Source organism: Podarcis melisellensis, assembly GCF_964234715.1.
Source record: "Podarcis melisellensis genome assembly, chromosome: 2".
In the NCBI taxonomy this organism is placed as follows: Eukaryota; Metazoa; Chordata; class Lepidosauria; order Squamata; family Lacertidae; genus Podarcis; species Podarcis melisellensis.
The window spans coordinates 72,937,630-72,965,276 of NC_138529.1; the positions used below are offsets into that span (position 1 = coordinate 72,937,630).

At 46.4% G+C, this 27,647-nt stretch overlaps 1 protein-coding gene across 2 annotated transcripts; it reads right to left on the reverse strand.

The window, feature by feature from the left end:
- Nucleotides 1–3,966: 3,966 nt before the first annotated feature.
- GLYCTK (glycerate kinase) lies at nt 3,967–27,603 on the reverse strand. 2 transcript variants are annotated; one of them, XM_081900301.1, is made up of 5 exons: nt 27,048–27,603; nt 16,570–16,976; nt 15,313–15,464; nt 8,471–8,646; nt 3,967–5,991 (listed from the first exon to the last, which is right to left on the reverse strand). In XM_081900301.1, the coding sequence occupies exons 1-5, from the start codon at nt 27,048–27,050 to the stop codon at nt 5,086–5,088; spliced, it is 1,644 nt and encodes a 547-aa protein (XP_081756427.1). In that variant the 5' UTR covers nt 27,051–27,603; the 3' UTR covers nt 3,967–5,085. The 2 variants fall into 2 exon arrangements, with proteins under 2 accessions (XP_081756427.1, XP_081756428.1); XM_081900302.1 differs by lacking the exon at nt 27,048–27,603 and adding an exon at nt 17,084–17,329.
- Nucleotides 27,604–27,647: the final 44 nt, after the last annotated feature.

Here is a 27,647-nt window from a genome sequence, read left to right on the forward strand (position 1 = left end):
TGACCCACTGGAGCACAGGAGGGCTCTTATGATAATACTCTTATGATAGCTGAAGTGGGCAACATGACCTGCTTCATTCACATGGCCACAAGCACAAATGAATGGTGGGCATTCTTCTAATCTCTGTGTTACGTGTATACACACACATTCTCTCTCTTTTACTGGGGCATCTACATGTCTGTTAGTGAATCACTTCCCAAGAGGCATCCTGAAAGTGCTGTTAGTCCCTGTTACACTGGAGGCAAATGAAGGCCTCAACAACACCTCCCTCCTGGATTAATACTCCTGGAAGCTCTGTGGTGCTGACTGCTTGGGTACATGATTTTAAATGTTTGATAGTGTACTAAAATATTTTCATCGTTGTTGCTTACATAGACCTGACCATCCCTCACAAAATATGTTTTGGCATGTGATGGTATTAGGTACAGCGTGTGTTCAGAAGCCTGCTCTTTCCCTCTTTCACCCCTTGCCCCAAAGGGGAAAAAACCCACTGGTGGTTGTTATGGGACGACTGTAGCTACCAAGTTCTAAGAAATGTTTGCTTTATTGTCTGTATTTTGCATGGCCTTCCAGTGAGTGTTAAGTGTCATGCACACATCACACACACACACACACACACACACAGAGAGAGAGAGAGAGAGAGAGCGTGTACATTGGAAAAGTGAAAGTGTTCTTGCAGCCTCGTTGTCCTTGACCAACTTCCCCCATTCCTGCCATTGCCTCATTAAAGAAAAGGAAGCTGGAAGATAAAAAGTATCCAGGGAGAAAAAGGAACCAACTGAACACTGATGTGAAGTGTGCTTCAAAAAGCAGCCTCCTTTCATCTAACCGTTGTTTAATGCGCCTTTTCCCTTTTAACAAGAGGAATTTATTTTAATCATCACTGAAACGTTCCATTAAAAAGAAGAAAAAGACAACAACAACAGCAGTAGCAGCAGAGGGATGTTGCTAGTGAAATCTATGCAGACTTAACAGCTCAGGGATTACCCTAGAGAAGTGAATGCTGCAAAAGCTTTGTGAACCTGTCTGAGAACGAGAGCAAGCAGCATCTTCAAGGATTAATGAAGAACTCTGCCGATATAAAAGAAATTGTTTCTTTTCTGGGGCCGCTGCTGTGGGAGATGCAGAAAGCATGGCGAGGCCAGATAATCAGTCGGCTCAGACCCTCCTTTTTCAGGGAGGCAGATTTTGGTAAGCTTAAATGCTTCGGAGTGATTTCAACAAAAAACCCTTAATTTTTTTTTCCTTCCCCAAAAACACAAGCTGCGCAATCACAATTATTTCTTAGCAAAAAGCTCACATTTTATTTGCCATTAGACACCTGCATGATGCTACTGTAAATCGTTCAGATGTGCTATGCTTTCTCTGCAGCTAAATATACTAGTACCAAGAAGGAAAAACACATTTGTCCTTGGTACTTTAAAATGTTCCAAATAAACCAGGTTAACACATACCCATTAGGAATACTCTGAGCTCTCCCAGGCTCACAACCTGCAAGGATCACACACCCTGTCCCACATGCCAGAAGGGTTGCTCTGGCTACATGCGTTGTGAGCCATTCTCATAATCTAGCTAAATGTGCCACTTGATTATAAACCTCAACGTTAAAACCAAGCAGCTTCCCTTCTCACTGCGATCTCCAAGCTATGGGGATTTCTTTGAGGAAATCAACTTTGAAGTTCTTCTCCCCGTATTCTGTCCATATGGAATTCATGTGATACACAACCTCTTGGGATGCTTCCCCATGCTTACAAGGGCACTCTAAATCCTGTTGGGATTCAGTCTTACATCTTGTCCTTTCATGCGCTAAACCACAGAAGCAGCCTCCAATTGAGATACCTATCTGCATGCCTTTGATGCAAAGAACTTCCTCCCTGTAAGTATTCCCACAATGCAGGGCGGCCTAACTTTTAATACCAACTGGGCCTCAAGAGTACTTCAATATAGAACCCACAAGCCACACACTACTTTGTTGTGCAGTGCAGGGGGCAGGGAGGAGCAAGACCAAAATTTTATGCCCCCACAGCCCTCATGCTGCCTTCCCAAAGCCATTTAAGCAAGGAGCTGGGCTTTGGGAAGGAGGCTTGAGGCTCTGACAGGGTCTTAGAGCCCTTCCACCTCCTTCCCAAAGTTGGGGTGGCGCTAACTAGCTTTAGGAAGAAGAACGGAAGACTCTGGGACCCTGTCCTAGCGCCTCCTTACCTGGCTTTGGGAAGGCAGTGCAAGGGCTGTGGGGCAGTGTTGTCCAAGGTTGCCGTGGGACCACCAAAAAGCCCTTGAGGGCTGCAAGCAGCCTTTGGGCCACATGCTGGAGCACCCTTCCATAATGGTAAAGCTTTTCTGCCTACAAGCCTTCTTAAGCTGACTCTGCCACACACAGATGTCCATGCTGTAAGGCAAGCTGAACTTCTGGCTGGGGTGGGATTACTAACCTCCGGTATAAAATAAACCTGATTATGCTCCCTTATTTAATGCTATCTTAGCTAGAAACCAATGTTTTTACCCGGCTGTTTTACATATTGTAAACAATTATCAACCTTGTTTAAATGTATCCTTTTCTGAACTGGCTGGATTTTTTCAGACTAAGTCACCCAAGAATTGAGTGGGAAGATATAATATAGTGTGTGGGGAGTCCCTTTCAGACATTTGCATAGCTGTGTGGAAATATTTTCATGAACACCATCCATGCTGCTGGGTTTTAACAACCTAACCATGCTCAGAAAGCCAAGAGTCTTTTTTTTTATCAGAGGTGGCAGATATAGATTTCAACAGGTGGTAGCAAAGAATGATTTGGAAGCGTTTTAGAATGAGTAGTAAAGTTGGAGTAACTAAGACAATGATCCTCAGCATTTTCATGTGTAGACTAAGTGACACTAGGATCATTTTGGGTCTTGCTTCCAAGTAAATATGCTGAGGAATGGGTTGCAGTACTAATTTATCAACCACACTGGGGAAAGGGATCACACAGGAGCAAAATCCAGGTCTATGACAATGACCCATTCACATAACCCCCATTATGTGACAAAATATGATGGAAGACTGGTTTTGTTCATTGTTTTGTTCAAGTGGACACGCAAACTTGGCTGGCGACACTCGAATAATGGCCTGCATTTTGCAGCGCAGCAAATTGGGATCAGGACGGTTGCCTCTGCAGGCTTTCTTGCTTTTGTTCTGTGGGATTAGAGGAGTTAATCAGAGTGACAGTGACTTCTGACTTTATACTGTTAAAAAGGTCACAAACTTGAGGCTGCATTGTTTTTTCTGGCCAGGGAGCGAAACAATACATGGGAGAGCTTGCAGCATTCATGTAGCACAGTGCACTCCGCCATGAAATATCAACCAGGAAGAAAATGCCATCTCAAAAGGGTGAGCAAAAGGTCACAGGGTCAGGTTACATTTGTGCTGGTACATCTGGACTATTCATCATGCCATTCTTCCCATAACAGGTGATGACACTCTCCCACTTCAATGTTAGTAATGGCTCCAAGATCAATAGCTAAAATACACATGCTCCCTGAATCTGGTCAATTAGATTCTCAGTTCCAAACTCTTGTCAAGGATCCAGAGGCTGGGCTGTGGGAACTTCTGACTGTCAGATCCAGGCTGGGGAAACACAGTAGGCTAACCTACTGACACCCCCATGCAGGGAATCCTAAGAAAAATGCTTATTTTGGAAATGCAAAACAAAGCCAAGCATACTACAAAATAAAGGAACACAGGAGAATGTGTCCCACCTCACTACACCGATTTTGCTTTAGTGATGGTGAATACAACAAATTCAGGGCCAATGCATGAAATTAAGAAGTTACAATATACCAACATCACTAAATTGAAATGCTTTCTTCTTCAGAGTTTCAAAAGGCTTGTGTCTATAGTCACGAGTTGCTCAGTTGTCATGCAAAATGTGAAGCCAAAAAGTCAGAGGTAATCCCTCTTATAGAAAGAAGACCTTCATAAACATGTGAGTTAATTGGCAAATACATTTCTTTTATTTCATAATGGGCAGTGCATTAGACATGGGTGACTGCGAGAGAGGGAGAATGAAAGGCAGTTTTCCTGTTAATAAGAAGGTATCACTTAGTAGGTGGTGTCTGGGTAGGATGTTTAGCCTACAGCAGACTTAAACAGATGTGGAATCTATAGTACAGTGGTACCTCGGGTTAAGTACTTAATTCATTCCGGAGGTCTGTTCTTAACCTGAAACTCTTCTTAACCTGAAGCACCACTTTAGCTAATGGGGCCTCCTGCTGCCACCAAGCTGCCGGAGCAAGATTTCTGTTCTCATCCTGAAGCCAAATTCTTAACCCAAGGTACTATTTCTGGGTTAGCGGAGTCTGTAACCTGAAGCGTCTGTAACCTGAAGCGTATGTAACCCGAGGTACCACTGTACATACATGAAACAGAAGACAGATCTGATACAGTGGTCCTTTTTCTGCTCCCCTCTTCTTTCAGTCGGTCTTTTTTGGAGTGGGAGTGTTCCTAATGGAAGTACTACAGAGCTGGTGTATTTTTTTCTCTTGTTCTGGGAGCGAGTCAGGGGGATGGGAGGGCAGCTCCAAAGCCTTTCCCAACCCCAGTCCCAGAATGCTCCCTTTTTTGGCCTCTCCATCCAAGCACCGGGGACAGAAGAGAAACAGCAGCAGACCCTTCCGTGGTGGCTGGGCTGGGAGTGTGGAGTATCTGCAGAATCCTATGGCAAGGTCTCACTACTGCCAGCAACTGTGCTGCAGTGTCCTTCACTAACTGTAGCTTCTGGATCAAATGGAAGGGATGCTCCACACAGAGTGCATTTATCCAATTAAAGCATTTATCCTCTTTTAAAAAAATCAATTAAAAGATACTTTAAAAAAAACCTATCAGGAGAAAAAAAAATTACGTTAGTAGTCTTAAACCAGGTGCTAATGCAACCTTAATATCCAGGATTATGATTATCTTTTGCCTTGGAAACATCTACCATGTGTCTAATTGCAACCTTTGGAATCTGACACTGACAGTCTGGGCAGCAAGGCTCCCTGTTTCATGCAGCCTAGACTTGCCCATAGTTCTTCCTTTGTAGTAAGAAGAATCTGAATGTCTGGTGCATCGCTAACCACCTCTAGCTCTGATTAAAACAGCATGAACGTCCATGACATTTGTGCCTGTCAGGCCCGTCATTAAAAGGTGGCGCCCTCTTTGGAACTGGGTGAAGAATGTGTATGAATCATTATTGCTCAGAAAAGTTTCCACGTCAAAGCCTTCCTGCTCAGCCTCACGCACCAGCTCCTGGCTGCTGAAGGCCCCAGCAGCCTCTGTCGGCCCATCTTGCCCGTCAGTTCCGCCACTCAGGAACACGATGTCGTATTTCTCCAGAAAGCTGCCGGCTTCTGTGGACTTGGCTCTGTGCAGCTCCAAAGCCACTCGCAGAGCCAGCTCTTGGTTCCGTCCCCCCTTCCCACTTCCTCGAAGCTGCACGGTGGTTTCTCCCCCGGCCAGAAGGCAAACGGGTCTTCCTGCTTGGGATTCTTGCAAAGCTTGCAAAGCGTCCGTACAGTTCAAGCCTGGGATCGCCAGCTGTGCTTCCAGGCTGGAGAGTACTTCTTCCATCTTGTCTTTCAAAAGGCCGGTCCGGGCACCTCTCACGGTGCTCAGGCAAATGAGCTGAATCAACAGGCTGTAGAGACGAGCCACTGTGCCAACCTCCCCACACACTGAATCACTCAGAACCAGGGTCAAGTAACCCAGCTCCTCTGCCTGGCACCGGGCTTCCTCCAAAGCTAACCTGTTCGAGCCAATGACAACGTTGAAGACGTGGGAATAGTCTTTGGGAGTGTTATGCCCCGTGGCAGAGCCAGACAGCACGGTCTGCACCGACTGCGGCAAGGTGTCCAGCATATTGTATCTGGTCAATATGTGAAAACAGTCCTGGGCGCTGTGGGAACTGGCAACAGTGGGGCCGCTTGCAATGATGTCCAAAGGATCCCCAATGACATCCGAGAGGATGAGGCTCAATACCTAGAAGCAAGAAGGGCAGGAATGGCTCATTAACATTCCACTGTGTCTGCTATGAATTTGAGTCTTAACTGCAAGAGGAGGAGGAGGAGGGTGTGATCCTCCATGCATGCTGATCACACGGGGACTACAAGATCGTGCGATGACTTGCAAAGGGTGAAATAGCCCACAGAGGGGGCTTCCCATCCCCTAACACTTCGGGAGCAACTGGTTTCAAAGCAGGCACTTTATAGATTCAGCTGTAAGTCAAAGAGCCTGCAATCCTAACCAAATGACGCAGGAAGTCAACCCTGCTGAACTCCATAGGATTTAGGCTGAGGATTAGGGCTGCAGTGTTTAAATAGATTCATGCGTATTTATAAAAACCGCAAATAGCAAGCACCATCTTTGAAACAAGGCATTTCCCCCTTTAGAGGGAATGCTTCTGAGATGATGCCTGCTGCAGCACGTGCGCATTGCCTAAATACAAAGTATACTTGAGAGCTGTGCGCAGATGAACGTAATAGATTAATTTGGCGTTTTTCAACCTGGAGGCCACAGCACTGTTTCAGATGGGCTGCCCTGTCCCCTCCCAGGAAGTTGGAGGCACTGCCATGAGCTGGCTGCCTTTCTCCGCTTACCACTGCAGCTGCACCAAGGGAGGGGGGCGAGGGGAAGCAAATGGCTGGAGCTACGTTATCATCAAGCATCCTTACTGACCAAGGAGCAGCCAGCAGCCTCTTTCTCCTCCTCCTGGCCCAGGTGGAAGACAGATATTGCCAGAGCTGCTGCTCCAGTCCAGCAGTCATTATGGAGTGGGACAAGCTTCTTCTTTACCATCACCCTTGGCTAGCATGCTGCTCCTGCAGGACTGCTTGCCCCCCAGGACTTCATTCTCCAGGGGAGCTGGACCCAGAGGCAATGCCTTTTGAATCCCACTGTTGCTGCTGTAGGAGGAAGTGTTTAACAGTGTTGGTATCAAGGCATAGGCTGTGCAGGTACCAGCAGTGGCAGTGAGTCCTGCAGAAGCAGGCATCACAGCAGCAGGGGGGGGGGGGGAAGGAGGCAGTGAGAAAGCTAGATGAGGAGAAGGGCTTCTCGGCATGTAGAAAGACTCTTGATCAGGGTTCATCCTATTAAAACCAATGTCTACAATCATTCACATTCATTTATCCTGCATGTCTTCTGCAAAAATTGGAAGTGAATGACCCAGCCATGTCTTTAAACATTGCACTGAATACATCAGCCGTGCCACTGGTGAGCAACTGCATTTGAAAATGACTCCAAGAGTAGCAATCTCTTTCCCACCACTCAGACAGAATTGATTTCTGCCCTTCGCTTTTCTTTGAGAAACAGCTGACCCTTCCCAGTCCATGATTAAATAAACATATATTAATGTATAAGACTTCTGGAGTTGTTAAATATTAAAAGTATTCTACCCTCCCTGCCTCTTACCCCCCAACTAACTATGTGCAAATTGTGCGAAATGTGAATTAAGAACTAGGCATATACCTAATTAATTCGCATAATCCACAACTCCTGTATAAATTGGGATTTTGATTGGATACTTTGGGATTTTAAGCACAGAATTCCATTATCCTGCTAAAGTGGTCTGTTTAATAAAGAGACCCTAATCTATTGCTTCTTTTGCATTCATTCATTTAAAAAAGAAACTTCAGAGCTCTCATGGTTAGGCAAAGGCAGTGTAAAAAAATATGGAAGAATCCTCTGGTAATGGCTTCAGAGCTTAAAAAAAAAAAGGTTTCACCAAGGTTGGGCTTCTACTAATTTCTAGAGGGGCACATTTTTTAGGGATTGGGAGATAACATGGTACACTCCAATTGCTGCTGGACTACATCTCCCATCACCCCTGACCTTAGGCCATGAGGACTTCAACTGATTGGAAGTTGGGAGTCCAGCAACGTCTGAAAGGCACCACGTTAGCTTGTCCTATTTTAGTGGCTTTTAAATACCCTGTTGCCTTTCCATTTCCCCACCATCCTCCTTCCTTTCCAAGCTCAGCCTCACTCCTGCACAAAGGGAAAGGGGGAAAAACAAGAAAAGAAAAGCAGACATATTTTAAAAAGACTTCCTCTCCAATTTGTGTGTGTGATTACATAGTTCATTCTGGGTGTGTTATTTGGGGTTTACCACTTCACTGTCCCCACAGTCCTGAGCGCAATCAGGAAGCAGATCTCTCATGAGTGCTAAGCAGATGGATGTTGGTCATCTTTCAAGGTCAGTAGCCCACCATTCCTCAGATGCTTTCTGACTACCTGCCATCTTCTCTTCAGCTTCACTGAAACTGAGCTGGCCAAGTTTATGCTCACTGATGTTAAGGAGGGCAAAACAGCAACATTATCAGCAAATGAACAACTTGCCCACTCCTTCTGCACTTCAAGTCTATCCATGCCACCCACATCCGACCCAGAGTTACAAAAGATGCTCCTTTCTAAATGTTCACAGAGTTGCTGGGCAAAGTCAGACAGCATCTCATACCCACCTGGGCAGGATAGGCAGCCCGTGCCAACCCCCCACCTTTCAACAAGGAGAGGGCCTTTCGGATGGTGTTCAGCTCGTGAATGGTAGCTCCCTTTGAAGCAAGTAACCTGGTAATGGTTTCCTTCTCTTCCAGGGTGACTGGCGGGATGGGTGCAGGTAAAAGTGCCGACCCTCCTCCTAAAATGCAGGAGAACTTCACAGTCAGTACATTTTTACACAGCAGGGCTCCTTCTCATGACCACATACAGAGCAGTCCTGTATCAGAAAGAAAGAAATGGGAGACATTTTGCAGGCAGCTTTCCCCTTTCCCTTGCACTGGAAGCATATTTTTTTCCTAATTCTTTTTCAGCTGCACGCATAGCTTATTGGAATGACAACTGGGAGTGCTTTTTACCAAGTGGCTGAAGCCGAGATTCGCATAAAGACTCCTGAATGCATTAGTCCTCCTTCTCGAACATACATCACTGTTCCATCAACGACTCAGTACAGTTCTTAACCTGTAAAATCACAGCATAAGTAACTCCAGCAACTAATGGAGAAACTGTAAAAGACTGGACAGGCTCTTTGTCCTTCAGCTGATATCAAAGGAAGGTGTTTAAATATGAACGTCAAGACAATCAGTTTTGTAATGTGTAAGAAAGGAAAGGGTTTGGGAAATGATGGCGGTAGCAATATAGTCTGAAGGACAGAGGGATCGCTATGGTGAGTGGTGATTGACAGGAATCTGCAGAAAGATTGTCCGGGGGGAACAGGAGTGCACAGCGGGGGAGAAACAGGAAAGAAAAGATGAGAAAGTGAATGAGAAACAAAATTGCTGCTTTCAGGGATAAGGAACAAGGAGGCAGAGGCTGAAAGTGAATGGGAAAAGAGAAAGGAGGGAGATATAGCAACACTGGTATAACAAAGGTGGGGGGGAGGCTGGAATGAGAGAAGAAGTCAAGGTTCAAAAAGAGAAAACAAAAAAGGTGGTGGATAATAAGGTCATTGCGAAGAGGAGTCTTCCAGTGAGACAAACGGGAACCTTCATTCAAAAGTGTGATGGAAAGAAATCTAACATTTGTAACACCACCAGAAAAAAGATGAGCCTTCTCCACGTATTCTTAGAGGCCTATTTGGATGGCTTAACCCACTGCTGACCTGGAATCTGTAGAGGACCTTCCAATGCATAGGCCACCATCTCCTGCCACTCAGCCAAAATATGGGCCAGAAATATGTGGCTGGAGGAGGGAGGTGGGGGAAGAGACTGAGGAGGACAGCTGGAAGGCAAAAGGATTTGGGGTGTCCTAGGTCCCAGAGATGATGAGGCATGTAGTGATGATAAGAAGTCAGCAGAAGCATTCTAAAAGAGAACTTTTGTCTTTGGATTTGGGGGTTTTTTGTGTGGGGGAGGAGATGCAAAGCTGTTTTAAAGAAGCTGAACTGACCGTCTTTGAGGGAACTGGTTTGCTAAATGAGCGGCGAGAACATTTGCACAAACATATTGGTAAAAAGGATGGCGGGAGTGCCCACATCTCTGACCTCCGTTGTAGCCACGAGCAGGGCTCATTTCCTCTGCCTTTCCATTTCTGTCTCTGTAAGTCAGGTGGAACTAAACGGTGGCCCTCCAGACGTTGTTGGACTCCAACCCTGAGCAACATCTGGAAGACCAAAAGTTAGCCACCCATGAGGCAAACCAAGGCAGCCAAGCACCACCATCTGCTGGCAATTCTTCAGTACCACCAGCTCCATGTGATCAGACGAGGATGGAGGAGGCCAGCTCAGCTATTAAGCTCAATGGGGGGACTTGGGCTAGTCACTCCCTCACTCGATAAATGCGAGTGGGGAAGAATGATGTCTGTTCCCCTCAGCTTCTTGGAGGAGAGGTAGGATATAAATGCTATCAAGCAAGCAAGCCGCACCAGATACCATTTTCTCCATGTCCCAGTAGATAGCAGGAAGCCCTGCTCTACATAGGTGTGGTTGCATCTTATTCTTGCCCCTTGCTTCTCTTTCAAGCCAGACCAAACCTAGTTCAGGAAAGACTTGAGAAAAGAAGAAGTATCCCAGACAAGGTTGTCAAACGTAAGGCCTGGGGGCTTTATTAGACTTCTTGTGGTCTTCACCGTGGCCTGCGGCATCCCTACTACACTCCACACAAATTATTCATCCAAGACTAGGGCTAGGGAGCAACACTCCTGCCAGGGCAAGTGCCTGTTACCACATGTGCTTTGCATCAGCCTCTTCCACTATTCCCTTTAAATTAGCAGCTCAGATGTCAGGGAGGGTGACGTGTACAGGAGAGTGCACACGCATGAAGCAGAACCGAGTGCAGAACGGACAGCTTGCTGGCATTTGCAGCTGAGAAGCAAGGGTGCGGAATAGCCAGCAGAGAAATTTGCAGAGAAGGAGTTGGGTGACAACAGGGATATTTAGACAGGCAAGGTGGCAGGGGGGTGGGTCTTGGGAAAGGGTTGCTGGGTGCTGAAGTCTGGTTTAAGGAATTCCAACTGGGGGCAGTGCTTGCAAAGAGATTTTGTTATGCAAGATGGAGTGGGAAGGAAACTGGTGCTAGACGGCAGACGGTATTTTTAGAAGTTAACCAGCAGACCTGCTACTCCCCGTGCATTAGAGTAGGGGACTTTTCAGTGGATGGTTAGGGCTCCTGGGAACCTGCTGAAGGGTAGAGAGCTTTGCCCTGTAATCTGTTTGAATTTGCCACCCCTGATTTACAGAAGGAAGCAGTTTGCCAGGAGAGAACAAGCAAAAGTAACACTATCACAACACAGAGCAATCTTCGTTGTTTTATTGACCTCGTTCATAGCGAAGAGTGCTTCAAAAACAGCACCAGGCTATGCAAAATAGAGAAAGGAAGTGAACTGCAGATAAAAGCTTGTGGCAAGTGACACAAGGGGATGGGAAAGGGAGGAAAGAAAAATAGCTCAAGCACCAGACGTATTTGCAGCCCGTGTGACGGATGTGCGATCACAACTAACAGGACAACCACAGAGAGATATGATCAAGAGGATTGGGAAAAGAGTAGAGGGCAATCTTGTACCAGAGGCAGCTCAAAAAGCTACCATTAAATGATAAATGCTCTGAGATTTGAGACACAACATCTGGCAAATATGACAAACCAGAGAAACAACTAAGTAGGCATGACATTTCTTCAGTCACCAGCAGTCCAGTCAAGAGTAGCCGGAGAAGGGAGTGTTCTCTTAAATGGGAGTTTTTGAACCAGCTTCCAAAAACACAGAGCTGGCTACAGTAGGCTTTGAGGGTCTAGAACTCTTGCCAATAAAAAGGTAGCCAAAGGGCAAGGCGATTCCCTTCATACAACACTTTCATTCAGGTAGATCCATTTTTGAATGGTAGAATCCTCTCTCCCAAGCATGGCAGATTGCTTGTACACTGTGAAATGGAGGGACCCAGCTGCCAGGGACCCACAGTGGATAATGAAGAATTTAGCTCCCTGTTGAGTTGATTATGGAAACACTGAGGGATGGTCATGGGAACATTTGTATGTATTTGTATGTATAAATGTATGTATGTACATATGTATAAAATGCATGTATTTTCCATGGTAAGAATCAGTGGATGTTTCTGCAGTGAAAATATTTTGGAGGCCACATTCTCCCCACTAAGTTCCCTAACAATTGCTCTGGTCTAACATCCACATATTAAAATATTATCAGGCGTCCAGGCCAGTATTCTTAGTTGGTGCCTCCCAGAACTGGAAGTTCTTCCTCCTGCAGGCCCACAAATCTCTGACCTAGTGTATTCATACTTTCTCTGTGTTAAGGGAATACTGGAGTTTATGTTTGGGTTGTGTGGATATCTGTGTTTTAAAGGTAAAGGTAAAGGGACCCCTGACCATTAGGTCCAGTCGTGGCCGACTCTGGGGTTGCGGCGCTCATCTCGCTTTATTGGCCGAAGGAGCCGGCGTACAGTTTCCGGGTCATGTGGCCAGCATGACTAAACCAGAGAAGCGCACGGAAACACCATTTACCTTCCCGCCGGAGCGGTACCTATTTATCTACTTGCACTTTGACATGGTTTCGAACTGCTAGGTTGGCAGGAGCAGGGACTGAGCAACAGGAGCTCACCCCATCGCGGGGATTCGAACCGCCGACCTTCTGATCGGCAAGTCCTAGGCTCTGTGGTTTAACCCACAGCACCACCCGTGTCCCTATCTGTGCTTTACTACTTTTTATATTGCTGAATTTTTACCTACCCTAATCTTTAATACAGTGGTACCTCTGGTTACGAATGCTTCTGGTTACAAATGCTTCAGGTTATGAGCTCTGCTAACCCAGAAGTAGCTGCTCCTGGTTGCAAACTTTGCCCCAGGATGCGAACGGAAATCATGCTCCCCAGGCACGCCGCAGCGGGAGGCCCCATTAGCAAAAGCACAGCTCAGGATAAGAATGGTTTCAGCTTAAGAAGGCCCTCCGGAACAAATTAAGTTTGTAACCAGAGTTTGTAATAGCATATAGCAGACGTCAGTGCTTAAAATAAATAACTTACTGCACTAGTATCAAGTATGTACAGCTATACAAATTTAGCTGAAATGCATTCTGAATGATACACAGATAAATTGCTTCTTGTTCTATCCTTCTTTTGCCCCTGCTCATCCATTTCTGTACCAGCTTTGCATTACCACAAATTTGGCATCCATAACGGTGGCAGACACAGTAGGCGTAGGTCTACACTCTGAAAAAGTTAATACGAGGAAAGCAGGTATAGCAGTTCCTCTGAGCCATATAAGATTTTAAAGGTCAAAACTAGCTCTTTGAATTGCACCCAGAAAAAACAACAACAACAACCTGGCAGTCAGTACAGTTGAGTCAGAATCGGTGCAATATGCTCATGCCCTCCTAGTTACCAATTTCGCTGCTGCATTCTGCGCTAGCTGTAGCTTCTGAACCTTCTTCAAAGGCAGCTTTGTGTACAGTGCACTGCAGTAGTTGAACCTGGAGGTTATCAGAGCATACACAGCATAAGCCAGGCTACTCTCACTCACATAGTGTCACAGCTAGCAGAAGACGCTGCACACCACTTAGGCCAATTGTCCCTCCAATGACAGTGCTGGTTCCCAAAATAACTCAGGACTGCACATCTGTTCCCTTAAGGGAAATGTAACCTCATAAACAACTGGATGAATTCTACTCATCGAGACAGAGGAAGTGTCCACTAACAGACTTATCTGGATTGAGCTTCAGCTTGCTGGCTCTCATTGAGTCCATTACCAAGACCAGCACATCCACTGCCACACCTACCGGGGGGGTGGGGGGGTGGGGAGCAGAATTGCATGTCATCAGCATGGGGACAACAGCATGGGGGGATAAAAGCAAACCATGTGAAACTCACATTGGAGGCTTCATGGGTCTGAAAAACATCCCCCAAGCACCAATTCCTGAAGCTGGCCATCCAAGCAGCTCCCCTGGCTTCCAACTCAGAGACACTAAGGAAGCCATAGTTAATGGAATTGAAAACTGTCAGGAAATCAAGGAGTCGACATGGACACACTCCCCCCGCCTCCCTCCCAAATGTAGAGGAACCTACAGGCAACCAAGGCAGTTTCAGGGCCAAAACCAAGTCTGAACCTTGTATGAAACCAACCTAGGAAACCAGTGTCATTCAAGATACGACTGAAGTGCCAAGCACAACTTCTTAGGCCAGCTTCCATCTACAGGGCAGTAACACAATATGTGAGTGAATCACAGAATTGCAGAGTTGAAAGGGACCCCGAGGGTCATCTATTCCAACCCCCTGAAATGCAGGAATCTTCCCCACAGCCATCCCTGTTTGGGCTCAAACCACCAACCTGGTTAACAGCCAGACCCACTGACCCACTGCGCCACACTCAGCATGCAGCAATACAACAATCCATATAATATTGTAAAGCTACAGGCTTCCTGTTCTGATATTACCTAAGCTCCTTGTCAAAAGGCAAGTTGCGTGACAGCACACCAAATGCAAATAAAAATACAGAATATTTCATTTTCTTCTCAACTCACTCAGAGCAGCTTCCAAACAAGTTTCTTTAACCCCGCTCTATGTAGGCTCAGTGCCCCCCTGCCAATTCCACAGCACTTTAGAAGAGCATTGCTTTTGCGTTTTCTGGTTCAGGGCTGCCATCTCCTGGAGAAAGCGTACCTTGCCACCTCAAAGTGCATGCGAGTGTTGTGAGAAACAGAGGCAAGAGTGTGCTTTGAGAGAGCCAGGAAACATCAGTGCAAGAACAGAGATTAATCGCCAAGTGAGACCCACAGATCTCAAACTGCTTAACAAGAAAGGTGAGGCAGGAAGACTGAAACAGAGAAACTGATGAAGATCACATAGCAAAATCTATTTCAGCAGAATATTTATTGATGCAGAGAACATAAAACTAAATGTTAGCATTCCACATTACGCTTTCGTCCACTCCAGCAGGCACCATCAGGATTCCCAAAATGCAGCTTTCCTTGAGATGGAGAAACAGAGGCAGATGGCAGACAGAACTACCTGGGTCAACAGTAACACAGTTTCCAAAGCAAGCAGATAGAGAGAGGAGAGGGAAATGCAATTATCCTGCTTCTAGAAGAGCACATTCGAACACACAAGCTACGAAGCTGCCAGCAGCGTGGGAGTCACACTGGGGAACAACTCTGAGCCACTTTACGCTCCAGTTCTGCTTTCTTTGCACAGACAAATTGACCTAGTTTGTTAGGTAAGCTTGTGCAGTGGCTTCTTCCCTTCACAAGTGGGAGGAGAAAATATATATAAATCAGATCAGAAAGGGGGGAAAGAACGGTAAGGAAGCTAATGGAGGACAGGCTCTCTCTGTAAAACCCGAGTCCCTGTCCTGGAATCCCAAGGCATTACCTGAGATCAGCACCAGGAGAAGGTCCCTAGCTGTCAGGCCCTCGGCCAAATCCCGGATAGCGTTGGCTGCCTTCAGAGCTGCTCTGTCAGGAAGGTTGTGCTTAGCTCCTTCCATAACTTGGATGCGGCTCTGGGGCTTCAGCAGCATTGCCCTGTAGAGGTTAACAAAAGATGAACAGGTTATCTTCTGGCACATGCTCGGCCTACCATTGACAACCCCTGCAAACGAAGAGCTACAGGGCAGTTCCTTCTGAATGACTGTGAGATGCCATCATTTTAATACATCCATTGCCCAGTAGGCTGACAGTTGCTCGGCTCTGAGGCCTGACAGTGTCATACCCTCAAGAGCTAGGAGGTCCTAATGAATGAAATTACAGCCTGATTCCAGCTGAACAGCCAACCAGGGTGATCAAAAGCAGGACAAACATCATCACTGCCAGACCTAAGATGTGCATGCACATGCGACAAAAAAGCAACAGAGGGCAGTATCCTCCTAAACAGGTCTGCTAGCGCAAGCACTTTTAATCACTCAATCAAAATTCCTCTCCCTCTCCTTTTGAGCACCCGCTAAATACACCCTGGGGGTTCTCCAACTCTCTAGATTTAGGGGGCACATAGGGAAAGGGGGGACTTCTGTTGTGCAGCTCAAAGTGCTTGCATTAATGGGGTTGTGAAGCTATTCAGGCATAACAATCCATTCTGCAGGGGTAAATGATTCCACAGCATTTCAGCTAAATGTTGCTGCTGTCTTGGATCTATCACAGATCACCAAGTTTCCCTAGGGAATACAGTACTCTAGGAAGCCCTAAGTAGCAAAACTGTAACCCCCCCACCCCCCAAAAAAAAACCTTTAACAACAAAACTAGGCAGGAGTTTAAAGTGGTTAGTCCACAGTAAGAAAAAAGTCTGGAAAATTTCTCTCTAAAGGATCTAGAGCGCACAACCAAAATGGTAGCATGGACTGTTGTTTGTAACAGGGACATTCCTCTACTGTCTACTGTTTAAAAAAGCCTCTGGGCCTGGGTTTAGATGGCAGATACTTCTGACAGAAAAGTGAAGACCAGATTGTTCAATACACAACTAAGAGTGAGGAAGAAGTCATGTCCAGTCAGTAAGGGGACCTTGAGGCTGCTCCCCCAGGCCTGGTTGTGTATTTAAATCACCCTCCAACATGGCCCTGCTTCCTCGCACCCCGTTCTAGGAGTTTTATTATTTTAAACAAAACGTGAACTAGAAATGCCCTTAACAAACCAATACCTCCTTCCTGTGTTCTGCAGAGCTTCTTGGATGCCTTGAGGAACACTAATTACTCCCCGGACGAGGTAGTCTCCAAGGATGTCCTCTGCTGCAGCTGCCATGCCCAGAACAGCCTTCCCAAAGCCGACCAGATACAAGTTCCTCCTCAGTTCAAAAGGCCGACCGTGCAACACAAGCCTTGGGCATTCGCCTGGCTCCAAAACCAGGGCCCTTTTCAGCATAGGCCCCGGCAGGACTCTGGCAACAGCGCTGCGGAATAAATGAAGCCCATGCTCCTGGAGGGCCATGTCGGGGGAAGATGCCTCACGAGTGAAGCAAGCAGTGGAGCGCCAGAAAGCTCTGTCAACAACAGGCCAACCCTTAAAGAGAGAGGCCATGACCCAAGTTGTTAACCAGCTGCAGTTTTCCTGCAACAAGGGACAGGGAAAATTAATATTTTGAGCCGCACTATGAAATCAGGGGGCGAGAAAGAGACGGAGGACAGGTGGTGGGTTTCTCTCCACTCCTAACTTACCCATCTCACAGAAGCTCTGCATGTACTCTTGCCTCAGCCTCCACAACTGGAATGCCTACTCACTACCCCCTGGGAAAGTCCAGAGGTCTTCTCGCCTACCCAATTTGATGGATCAAGTGAGGAAGTTAATAATTTATGGAGCAGGGCTTGCTTGAAAGTCATTTGCCTTCCATTAGGTAACTAGACAAACTAGATGAGGCAAGTTAAGCAGAACGGTATATTTAGAAAAGGACAGCATACCAAACTGCCTTCTCCCACACCAAAAGCAGAGTGGGGTAGACTGGAAGGCTACAAAGCCATTTCTCTGTGATGTTAGGGTTGCAAAGTAAGAAGCTGCAGTGACTAGCTAAGGAATGGAAAGGATCGAGCTAGCCAGGGAGCTCAGTCATTGGAGAATGAGGAAAAAAACAAGGAGCTTCAATGTCCCCACCCAGTTTTGGTCTGTAACCACAGCTACTCTACAGTAACATAATGCTGGGGCAGGAGGTAACTCAGCAGGGTCCAGAAGCCAAGAGTCACACATGGTGATAGAACAATGGAGTCTTCCTACAGTGAAGCAGGGGTGAGGAAACTGTGGCCCTCCAAATATTAATGGACTACAACTCCCACCGTTCTTGCGCATTGGCCATGCCAGCCGAGGCTGATGGGACTGGGAGCATGGGCAGACTTTGGTCTTTCAAATTTCAGTGGGCCCCTGTGCTAGGCCAAAATTTCATGTCCCTCTCTCTCCGCCTCTCGTTCTACTCATCATAGTTGCAATGCCCTGAAGCGCCCCCAATGCTCAGGGCCCAGTGTGGTGCAGTTGCAATGCCCAAAATCTGCTTCCATTGGGAGTCCAACATCAGGAGGGTGGCAGGTTGCTTGCCCCTACACCAGGGGTCAGCAAACCTTTTCAGCAGGGGGCCGGTCCACTGTGCCTCAGACCTTGTGGGGGGCCAGACTATATTTTTGGGGGAGAAATGAATGAATTCCTATGCCCCACAAATAACCCAGAGATGCATTTTAAATAAAAGCACACATTCTACTCATGTGAAAACACCAGGCAGGCCCCACAAATAACCCAGAGATGCATTTTAAATAAAGGGACACATTCTACTCATGTAAAACCACGCTGATTCCCGGACCATCCGCAGGCCAGATTTAGAAAGCAATTGGGCCACATCTGGCCCCCGGGCCTTAGTTTGCCTACACATGCCCTACACTAAAGGGTGCCTTTCAGAAGCAGATGAACCATGCTTCACCTCCTCCTCTTGCCTGAGTTGTAGTTTCCTTGTCAGGAGGGAACAATAGTTTTGTGTTGCTTTTGTAGTATCCATCTGTAAATGAAGAGGTTGAACAGGTGGCAAAAAGACAGGCCTTGCTAGCTGCTAAGCAACAGAAGCCTCCAAAGGTAAGAAAAGCACTCCAGATTTCCCTCACCCAACGCTGTCTGGCAGTAAATTCCAAAAACTAGATTCTGCCCCAACCCAAAAAAGAAATTCGTAGGTGCATCCAATTTTTAAAAATAGCAGCCTCCAACCTGCACTTCAGGTACCTTGTGTACAGGACAAAAGCACTGAGATATCATCCATAGACTGATGACACCCAATTCTGTCATCAGGCAATCTAGAAGCACCAGTGACAGTTCTGAAAACCAACGTCTGGAGGTCTGGGTTGAATGGATGGTGACTAAATTGAGACAAGGCAATTACTATTTTGGTGTGGGATTCTCAGTGCTCTGAGGAGGCAAAAATGCTTCAGATAGGAAGGGGGGGATACCGTTTACTGACTGGGCTTGCGTGTGGCCGTGCTTCCTGACCTGGTATACCTCCTGGAATCTCAGGTTGCCGGTTTGGCAACAAGAGATTCCATCTGATATGTCAACTGAGCCCTCTCCTAGATACAGAGGATCTTGTCTATGTCACGTGTCCCTTTGTAACCTCCAGGGCGGACAAGTACAACGTGCTTCACGTGCACTGCCCTTGAAGACTGTTTAGAAATTCAATTTCTTGCACGAGTTGGGAGGTGTGTGTTCAGCCAGTGCTGCCAAGTGCACCAACTAGCCGTGCGTTCCCAAGGTATGGGAAACTGCCACACGAGGTCATACAAGGTTTTATAGGTTTAGAGCTATAAAGCCCTGTATGGTTCCGTTTCTTGGCTCCCACCAGCCACTTGGAATTGAAATGCATGGTCTTTGAAGTCCGCCTGAAAGCAATTTGAACACAAACTCTTTTGCAAAGGGACTTCAAAGGCAATGTGTCTTAGCATCCACCAGCTGATAGGCAGCGAGACCTCACTCTGAAGTCCATTTCCAAAGGGACCTCAAAGGCAAGCCCCTTTTCAAGCTGTCACCCGTTGTCATGTGACTGAGAAGTGGGTGTTCTTCCACAGTGGATGGGGGAAGGAAGGATCCTGCCGATCCCCATCTCTGGTTTAGACCTTTTATACCTTTTAGACTCAAGGCTAGCAAATGTGATAGCCTCCAGATATACATAGCTGGACTCAATCAGTTTCCACCAGCCCAGAGGGATGATGAGTATTCCAGCAGCATCCTGAAGGCACTGCTTTGGGTGACACAGAGCAAGTGACACAGAAGACCAGGGAGCTTTATCAATCTGCTGGGGGAGGAAAGAGGTTCCGATAATGAAGCAATGCAGCTGCAAAGTCCTAGCTTGAAGTGTAAACATGATGGGAATGTTGGGACTGCTGTGGGAACAGAGGGGAAGTCATTTCACAGTGCGCAGCACCGGAATTACCTCACAGTGTAATATGAGCTGTACAGGAAGTACAGGAAGTTTTAGTCTCAACACTGCTGGAGTATGGAGAGTGCAGTCATGTTTTCTGTAACGCTGCAAAGACAGAAATAAAAGCATGTAAATACGTTTCTGTCTATCTCTTTCCCCTGCCTGGGGGAGGCAGAAAAGAGGGGTGTATTCTTCTCATGTTTGAGAAGAATCACCGATCGAGACCTTGCCTGTGTCTGCTGGGGAATGCAGCCAGGGAGGTCAAAAGGGAATCAAGCTGGGTGCCTGGACTGCTGCCAGCTTCTCATGAGAAGGGCTTGAATTTCCAACAGGGAGCATCTCTTCCAGAACAAGCAGAAGACAAGATGCAAACCTCTCAAGGTGCTGAAGGAACCGGCCTGCTCCATTTCCAAAAAGCAACCCACAAGACCTTTTACTAAGTAGTGTTAGCAGAGAGGCACGTGCCTGTATTCAACCATTCTTTACTCAGAGCAGCTCAGTGAAATCAAGAGACCTAAATGAGCCATGGCCATTAATTGCAACAGGTCTACTCCAAATAAAAGTTAGCTGAAAACAACTGGACTCTGCCCTGAGGAGTTTTTGCAAACCAACTTGCAACAGTGGAAAAGACCACAGAAGAAGGGAAGGGAAAGGACGAACAGGTGAGACAAAAGTAACAAGGGGCAAATGTCATGGAAGTCCCAGTGCATCAGCTTAGCCTTGTGATAATTTTGCTCCAAACTCTGGATGTGTGTGCTGTATTAGCTGTTTAAATCTATTGTTATCAGAGTGTACATTTGTGGTATTTAGTCAGCTGCTTTGCTCTGCAAAAGGAAAACCAGGCTATAAATATGGAAAACCCTCATTTGCTAGCAGACCGAAAACGAGCGCAGCTCACAGCCCCACTGACATTTTCCCGCGGGGAAGTGAATGGCACTTTCACAGCCACCGCCCCTTTGCTTGCGTCTGCTACTGCTATTCCCTCATGAGCAAGAAAAGGAGCCATGGCAAAACTGAATTTAAGTTGCCTTGGAGAAAGGTTTGACTTTTTGGCAACAGCTCCAGCCAGGCCAGACTGCAAACAAAGTTTCCTTGTTTTCCCGTTCCTTCATTTCCAACTTTGAAGCCTCTATTTGGAACGTAGTCCAGAAGCCCTCATTAATCTTGGCAGAGATCTGCTGAGAATTGCTTCTTCCGTGACAGGATTGCTTGGGGATTGTGAAGGGCTTAGATTAATCTCCTTTAAATGAAAACTTCATAAGCTGCCATTAATGAATAATGGTCCTAATCTGCATATTAATTTGAATAAATCATTTTGATATGTTCTTCTGAATGTTGCTTCTGACTATGGCTTGAGCTCCACTATATAAGACTGGAGATAGTTCCTACTTCCTTATTAAATCCACTGGAGGAGGTGTAAAGAGGTGTTCAAGTTAATTACAAATCGACATACAAGCATATATTAACTGAAATGATTCACTGTACCTGGAATTATATCTATATAATACCCATTAAATCACCAGAAAGAAACACAACATTCAATAATGAACACGGATTAGTCAACAGTATCTCCAAAATCAGTTTCTGGGCCACCAGTGCTGGTTGGAGAATTGTCTTTATCATGAGATGTCCTAGAATAACTTCTCTCAACCTGGTACCCTCCAGGTGTTTTGGACAAGAATTCCCATCATCCCCACCCAGCATGCCCAGTGGCCAAGGATGATGCTGGAAGGCAGCAGGCTGGGAAAGGCTGCCCCAGAATTACGTTTGGCCCTCAGCTATTGCCATTTTGGTGCAAAATGCATTTAAGCATGCTAAGTTCTGAGCCCCAAGGGACAAGTCACATACAAATAAGGAACCTGTCCTATGACTCAAGGGCAATAGCCTTAAATCAGGGTAGGCAAACCGGTAGCCCTCCAGTTGGTTGTTGGCTCTCCCAACTATGATCATCCCCAGGCAGCATGGCCAACCATTAGGCCGTGCAAATGTGGTTCACCAACATCTGGAGAATCAGAGGTTCCCCACCCTGTACTACACGTTAGTAGTTTGGGGCCCATTCGGAGACTGCTTTAGACTCCTAAATGGTGATCTTCATACAATTGGCTATTTGTACCTTTTCAAGGCAAAGCTGAGGGTGCATTGACAGGGTATCTGATCAGACAACATCTCTCTCAGAAACTCTTGCCTCAGCACATGATCTGGCTTCCCTGAGGAGTTTAGCTGAGGTGAATGCCCCATCTATGATGGCTGCTTTTTTGTATTGGTTGCCACTTGAAGCTGTGCTAATGCCATAGTACACATATTGATCACATTACCTTTTTTTAGGTGTAGGTTTACAACCATGTACATACTACAATGTAAGATGTTACAATGGACCCCAAATATAAACCTCTGAAAAATTACAGGCCCCTGAAAACTGCCACCTGGTGATGAAAAGCAAGGGAGTCTGCAGAATTAATGTGAGGTAATGTAATCAGCATAGCTGGGCGGACTTAATTACAGGTTCACTCGCAGGGCAGCAGGACCGGCAAAGGATGTAAACGATATGCAACCTTCTGTACCAAAGCTGCAACCTGAGATTCCAGGAGCTGCTGACATTGCTCCAAGACTGTCACTCCCCCAAGCCCAAGGAGAGTGATCCACTCTTCTCTGCAAGCCACTTCTCAGCTATCCCAGTCTTGACAATCCCAAAGCCCATTTTTTACCCCTCTACACTCCTACCCAACTTGCCTGCTTGCACAGAATTCAGATCTCGGCCTGCTCCTTCGCCTGAGATCCTTCACCTCTTCTGACTCAAATTCCTGGGCTCATGTCCATTTTCCAGAAAGTTACCTCCCCCAAGCATATAAACACAGAGCCCAAGGAAACTGAAAAAGTGTTCGGTAAACTTCTCACATCCAGAAATATCTTATTTCTGTTTTGTTTTTTCTTTTATGGAAAGATTTTCATGGATGTCATTTCTGCTATTACGAGGGAAACACAGGAAATGCCATGCCAGCACTGCGTACCGTGGCAATGTTCCTGAGGTTATGGGGAATGAAAAGTGGCATGTTAGAATTTGGGGTGACAAAGACAATATTCTGGGTCATCATTTCCCACGTGGCCAGATGGGAAACGCTGCTGTATGAAGTTAGAGCCAGTGTTAGAAACTGAGATATGAACTGAGATATAAACCTAGGTTATGGGCGCAACAACGGAATGCCTAGGTGTACTTTTTTATAACAAGAATACAAAGCTGAAAATGAATGAACTGCAGCTAAAATACTATGTTCATTTTTCACACTGTCTAGTCCAGGGGTCAGCAAACTTTTTCAGCAGGGGGCCGATCTTCTGTCCCTCAGACCTTGTGGGGGGCGGGACTATATTTTTTGGGGGGGGAAATGAACGAATTCCTACGGCCCACAAATAACCCAGAGATGCATTTCAATAAAAGCCACACATTGTACTCATGTAAAAACACCAGCCAGGCCCCACAAATAACCCAGAAATGTGTTTTAAATAATAGGACACAGTCTACTCATGTAAAAACATGCTGATTCCTGGACAGTCCGCGGGCCAGATTTAGAAGGTGATTGGGCCGGATCTGGCCCCCAGGTCTTAGTTTGCCTACCCATGGTCTAGTCCTTCTCCTGCCCACCCCCCTAATATTCTTAAGAGGGTCTCTTCTCCAGTCTTCAGAGTACCTGAAAGTGGGGAGGCAGAAAACCATCATTCTGGCATGGACGCTTTTACTTCCCTTATATGTCCATCTTGTTGAACTCTCTCTTCCTAGAGAAAAGAGCTGATCAAATTAGTGGCCGTAACACCACCTTATTGTGCTTTCAGAGGATTTACCTTGAGTTACCATTTGTGCAGCAAAACAAAATATAAGACTTCTCATTAAGATTATTTAGGTTGCAACCTGCATCTATGCAGCTGGGAATAAGTCTTGGTTAACTCAATGGAACTTGCTTTTGAGTAGATGTATAGAGGATCGGTCTGCCAAAGTACAATCTGTGAGAAAGGCTTTGCCAACATTTCATTATGAAAAGATTAAACTTGCACAAGGCAAACTGTGCTTTTCACATGCGTCTCAACATGCTATGAAGCCTGCTTCTACAAAATCAACCGAGTCATCCCGAGGCACCTTAAAGATTAACAAAAATATGCATTTGCTACAGTGCCCCTAGGCTTCATTTTTGGTTTGGTTTTGACAGATTAGTGGAAATCACCTTCAAGAATTCATCATCAATTTTACTTCAGTTAACCAGGAAGAAGATTAAAAACAAAGCACCTGAAATACTGTAAACAGAAAACATCCCTCAGCAAGGAACTGAGAGGAAAGCAAGATAATATGGGAGCAGCCCCAAATTTACATTTTTGTGTCAGTCATATCTAAGGGGTAAGAAAAAAGTCAATTTTTCATATACTGTATGGGTGAGGAGAGCTCAACCCTGCCAGCCACCCCCATCTCACCATACTCTTGTTTCAAGCATGGAGAAGCTTTCTGTATTCTGAGTGAGGCTGGGATAAAAGTGCCTACAGAGATAGAACACAGAGTCACACAACAAGGACAGGGAAGAGAAGAACCTATCAGATGGAACTGTCACTATTTTTAATTCAGTTTGGGGTGAAGCACTTTATTTTACTTGCTAACAAAGAAATAATTTTCTCATTCACTTTCTTAAATGTGACTATTGGGTCTTTGGAAAGCATTTTGATTAAGAAAATTATTCCCTCATTGACACAGTATCGTCTGTTCATTTAATTATACATGGGGACTTTTTCTTTTCTTGCCAATCATCCCTACACAAGCCTTGGTGTGACTAACAAAGACTGACTCACTTCTGTCCAAAGAAGAAGAATGCGTTACCCAAAAATATATCCAAGCAGGATGGCGCTATCAGAATATGCATGCTAGCAACTAACAATCCCAACTGACAGCAGTCAATCAGCCTAAGTAAGCAGCCATGATGTAAACAGGACCAAATGGTCACAGCTCACAGAGAAGTGTGCAGTGAAGTGTTGTAATTTATCCGCATGTATTAACAGAAGTGGTCCTGTTCAGCCAGTCAATGGGAGGAATGCAATGCATTCCCAGGTTCTTTCTTATCTTTTTTTTTTTTACTTTGGCAAACCCAGGGTTCCTCCAAGCATGCCGGTACCTTCTTGTTTCTTAGCGTCCCGCATTTTGGTGCCATTTCCAGTGGCACTCAACACACTGAGTTCTGTATTAGAGTGAGCAATGATGCATACACTCAAGACAAAAATACACTATCATTTTTTATTATTATATTAATTTCTCTACCACCCTTCATCCAAGGATCACAGGGCAGATTGCAATATAAAAACACAAAAACACATACCAGAATAACAAACAAACAAAAGCAATCTCCTTCACCCAGTTTAAAAGGCTGTAGAATATTTAATTAGCCAAAGGCCTAGGAGAAATGTTTTTGCCTGGCACCTTAAAAAATGAAAGCACCACAAGTGGGGAACAACTGCAAAAAAGGCTCATTCTCGTCTTGCCACCTTCCAAACGTATCGTGGAAGGGCACACACGAAGACACTAATGTGACCATTCAAATGAGCAGAGGGCACATACTTGGGAAATGCATCTTTATTTCAAAAATGACATATGAAGTAGCATTGAAAATTGCAGAAATGTACAAAGACTTGGAAGTCAATCTAGTTCAGTGCTCTGCACAAAGGCAAAATCTCTCATGTTCAAAGTTGCAACTGATCAGCCAGTGTCATCCTATGAAAGCACACCCTAAGAAACCAACAAGAACAATCGCTCCATCAGTAGCTGCAAGACTCAGTCTCCATTATGACTCCACTTCCATCCCTTCCACAGCACTACTCATTTTGTATTCAATCACCTGGATTGCAGCTTGCTTTATCTCAGAGGGACATACTGGGCAGAGAACATCATGCATTAAACGTGTCAAGTGTGGGATATACAGCAGGAGGAATGTTAGCAGAAACAAAGGAAGCTGCCTTACAGGAAGTCAGACCAGGGCTACATCCAGCTCAGCATTGCATTTGCCAGAAACAGGGAACACTCAGGCCCAGGGGCCTTTCTGATCTAGCCCTTGAGACCCTTTCCAGGCAACACACACTCCCAAGCCACACCCCTCACCACCCCTCACTTTATAAAGAAATAGCCAAGAATTCCAAGATATCCATTACCTTTGATCTTTGAGGAAGGGCTGTAGCTCAGTGACTGGCACTCACAGCACTCTAGCAAAATGTGCCGCTTGGTCCGAAATGGGTTGGTGACCCATGGCTTAAACCAGGGGTTAGGAACCTAAGGCCCGTGGGCTGGATGCCCAATCGCCTTATCAATTCGGCCCACGTATGGTCTGGGAAGCAGCGTGTTTTTACATGAGTAAAATGCGTCCTTTTATTTAAAATGCATATCTGGGTTATTTGTGGGGCTTGCCTGGTGTTTTTACGTGAGTAGAATGTGTGCTTTTATTTAAAATGCATCTCTGGTTATTTGTGGGGCATAGGAATTCGTTCATTAATTTTTTCAAAATATAGTCCGGCCCACCACATGGTCTGTGGGACGGTGGACTGGCCCACAGCTGAAAAATATTGCTGACCCCTCGCTTAAACTAAATTGCGCTTGCTCTTTAGGCTTTCCGACAGAAGACCTTCACCATTCTACAGGGACTTTAAGCTGGGAAACAGCATAAGTTTTGCCACTGAGTGAGAACCCTTCCTAATTATAATCTGAGCAGCCTCCCAAAACAGGCCTTCTGTGTGATTCTGCTAGAGGCACACTGGCATCAGGATATGACTTTATAACAGGATGTGAGCCTCCAAACGCACACCAAAAACGAACTATGGTTTTGGAGACACTTGTCTGATCTAGAATTGTGAAGGCGGGGGGGGGGAGGGCTCAGAAACATGGGGAAACCGCCTCTCCCATTTCCCGGATTTTCACATTTCTAGTCTGATCCTAGACAGGTCACCCTTCATACTGCCAAGAGTGCCACACGCAGCGTAGCACGCCTGGGGTTATTTTCTTTTGCAAAGCGTCTCCCGCCCTGCCTGGCGGCTGTGTGTTGAGAATCTTCTACCGCCCGATCCCAGTTACAAGCAAGGCAATTACTGGCAAGGCCCAGATTAAAGTGTGCACGGTGGCGGGGGGAGGGCACTGCCAGAACCTGATTCTTCCACCGACACTGCAACTCATGGGGCAGCCCCCCTTCCTCGCTTATTTTTATTTTTCTAATTTGTATGCCGCTTAGTACCATAGCCTCTCAGCGGTGTACAATGAGGTGCATGACGAAAACCTGCTGAAATTAACAGCCCGAGCTGGTCCTCGTCTCCCGCAGCTCCCCGTTTCCCGGGTTAAGGAGGGACTCGCGAGACTTGGCTATACCTGAAGGCATCACCGCAAGGTGAGCGGGGGCGGGGCTCTACACTCAACAGGGATTGGCTGGCTGCCCACAGAGGAGAACCTTCCCGCTCGACCGTTCTATCACGCGATTGGAACTGAGCGATTGGAAAGAGGCCGCGCACGAACGAGCCCGCCTCTTCACATCTAACGCGGCTGGAACGCCGGCTCCCACAATGCACCGCTGCCGCTCCCCCTCCCCCCCTCAAGCCGCCTCTGAGAGAGAGTGCTTGTATCCCATGAGCCACTGCTCTCCCCCTTTGCCGCCGGCGCACCTGCGCCTTTAAGGGTCGCCTCCTTCCGCCTTGCTTCCCTCCGCTGCCCCACAATTCCGCGCGGCGCGCTCCCCTCCTCCCCTCTCTCCTCGCAGGGCCCCCTGGAGCCGCAAAATGGCGGACACAATGAGTAGCCTCCGCCGCTGCTGCAACTGCCGCCGCCGCCGCCTCCTCCTCCT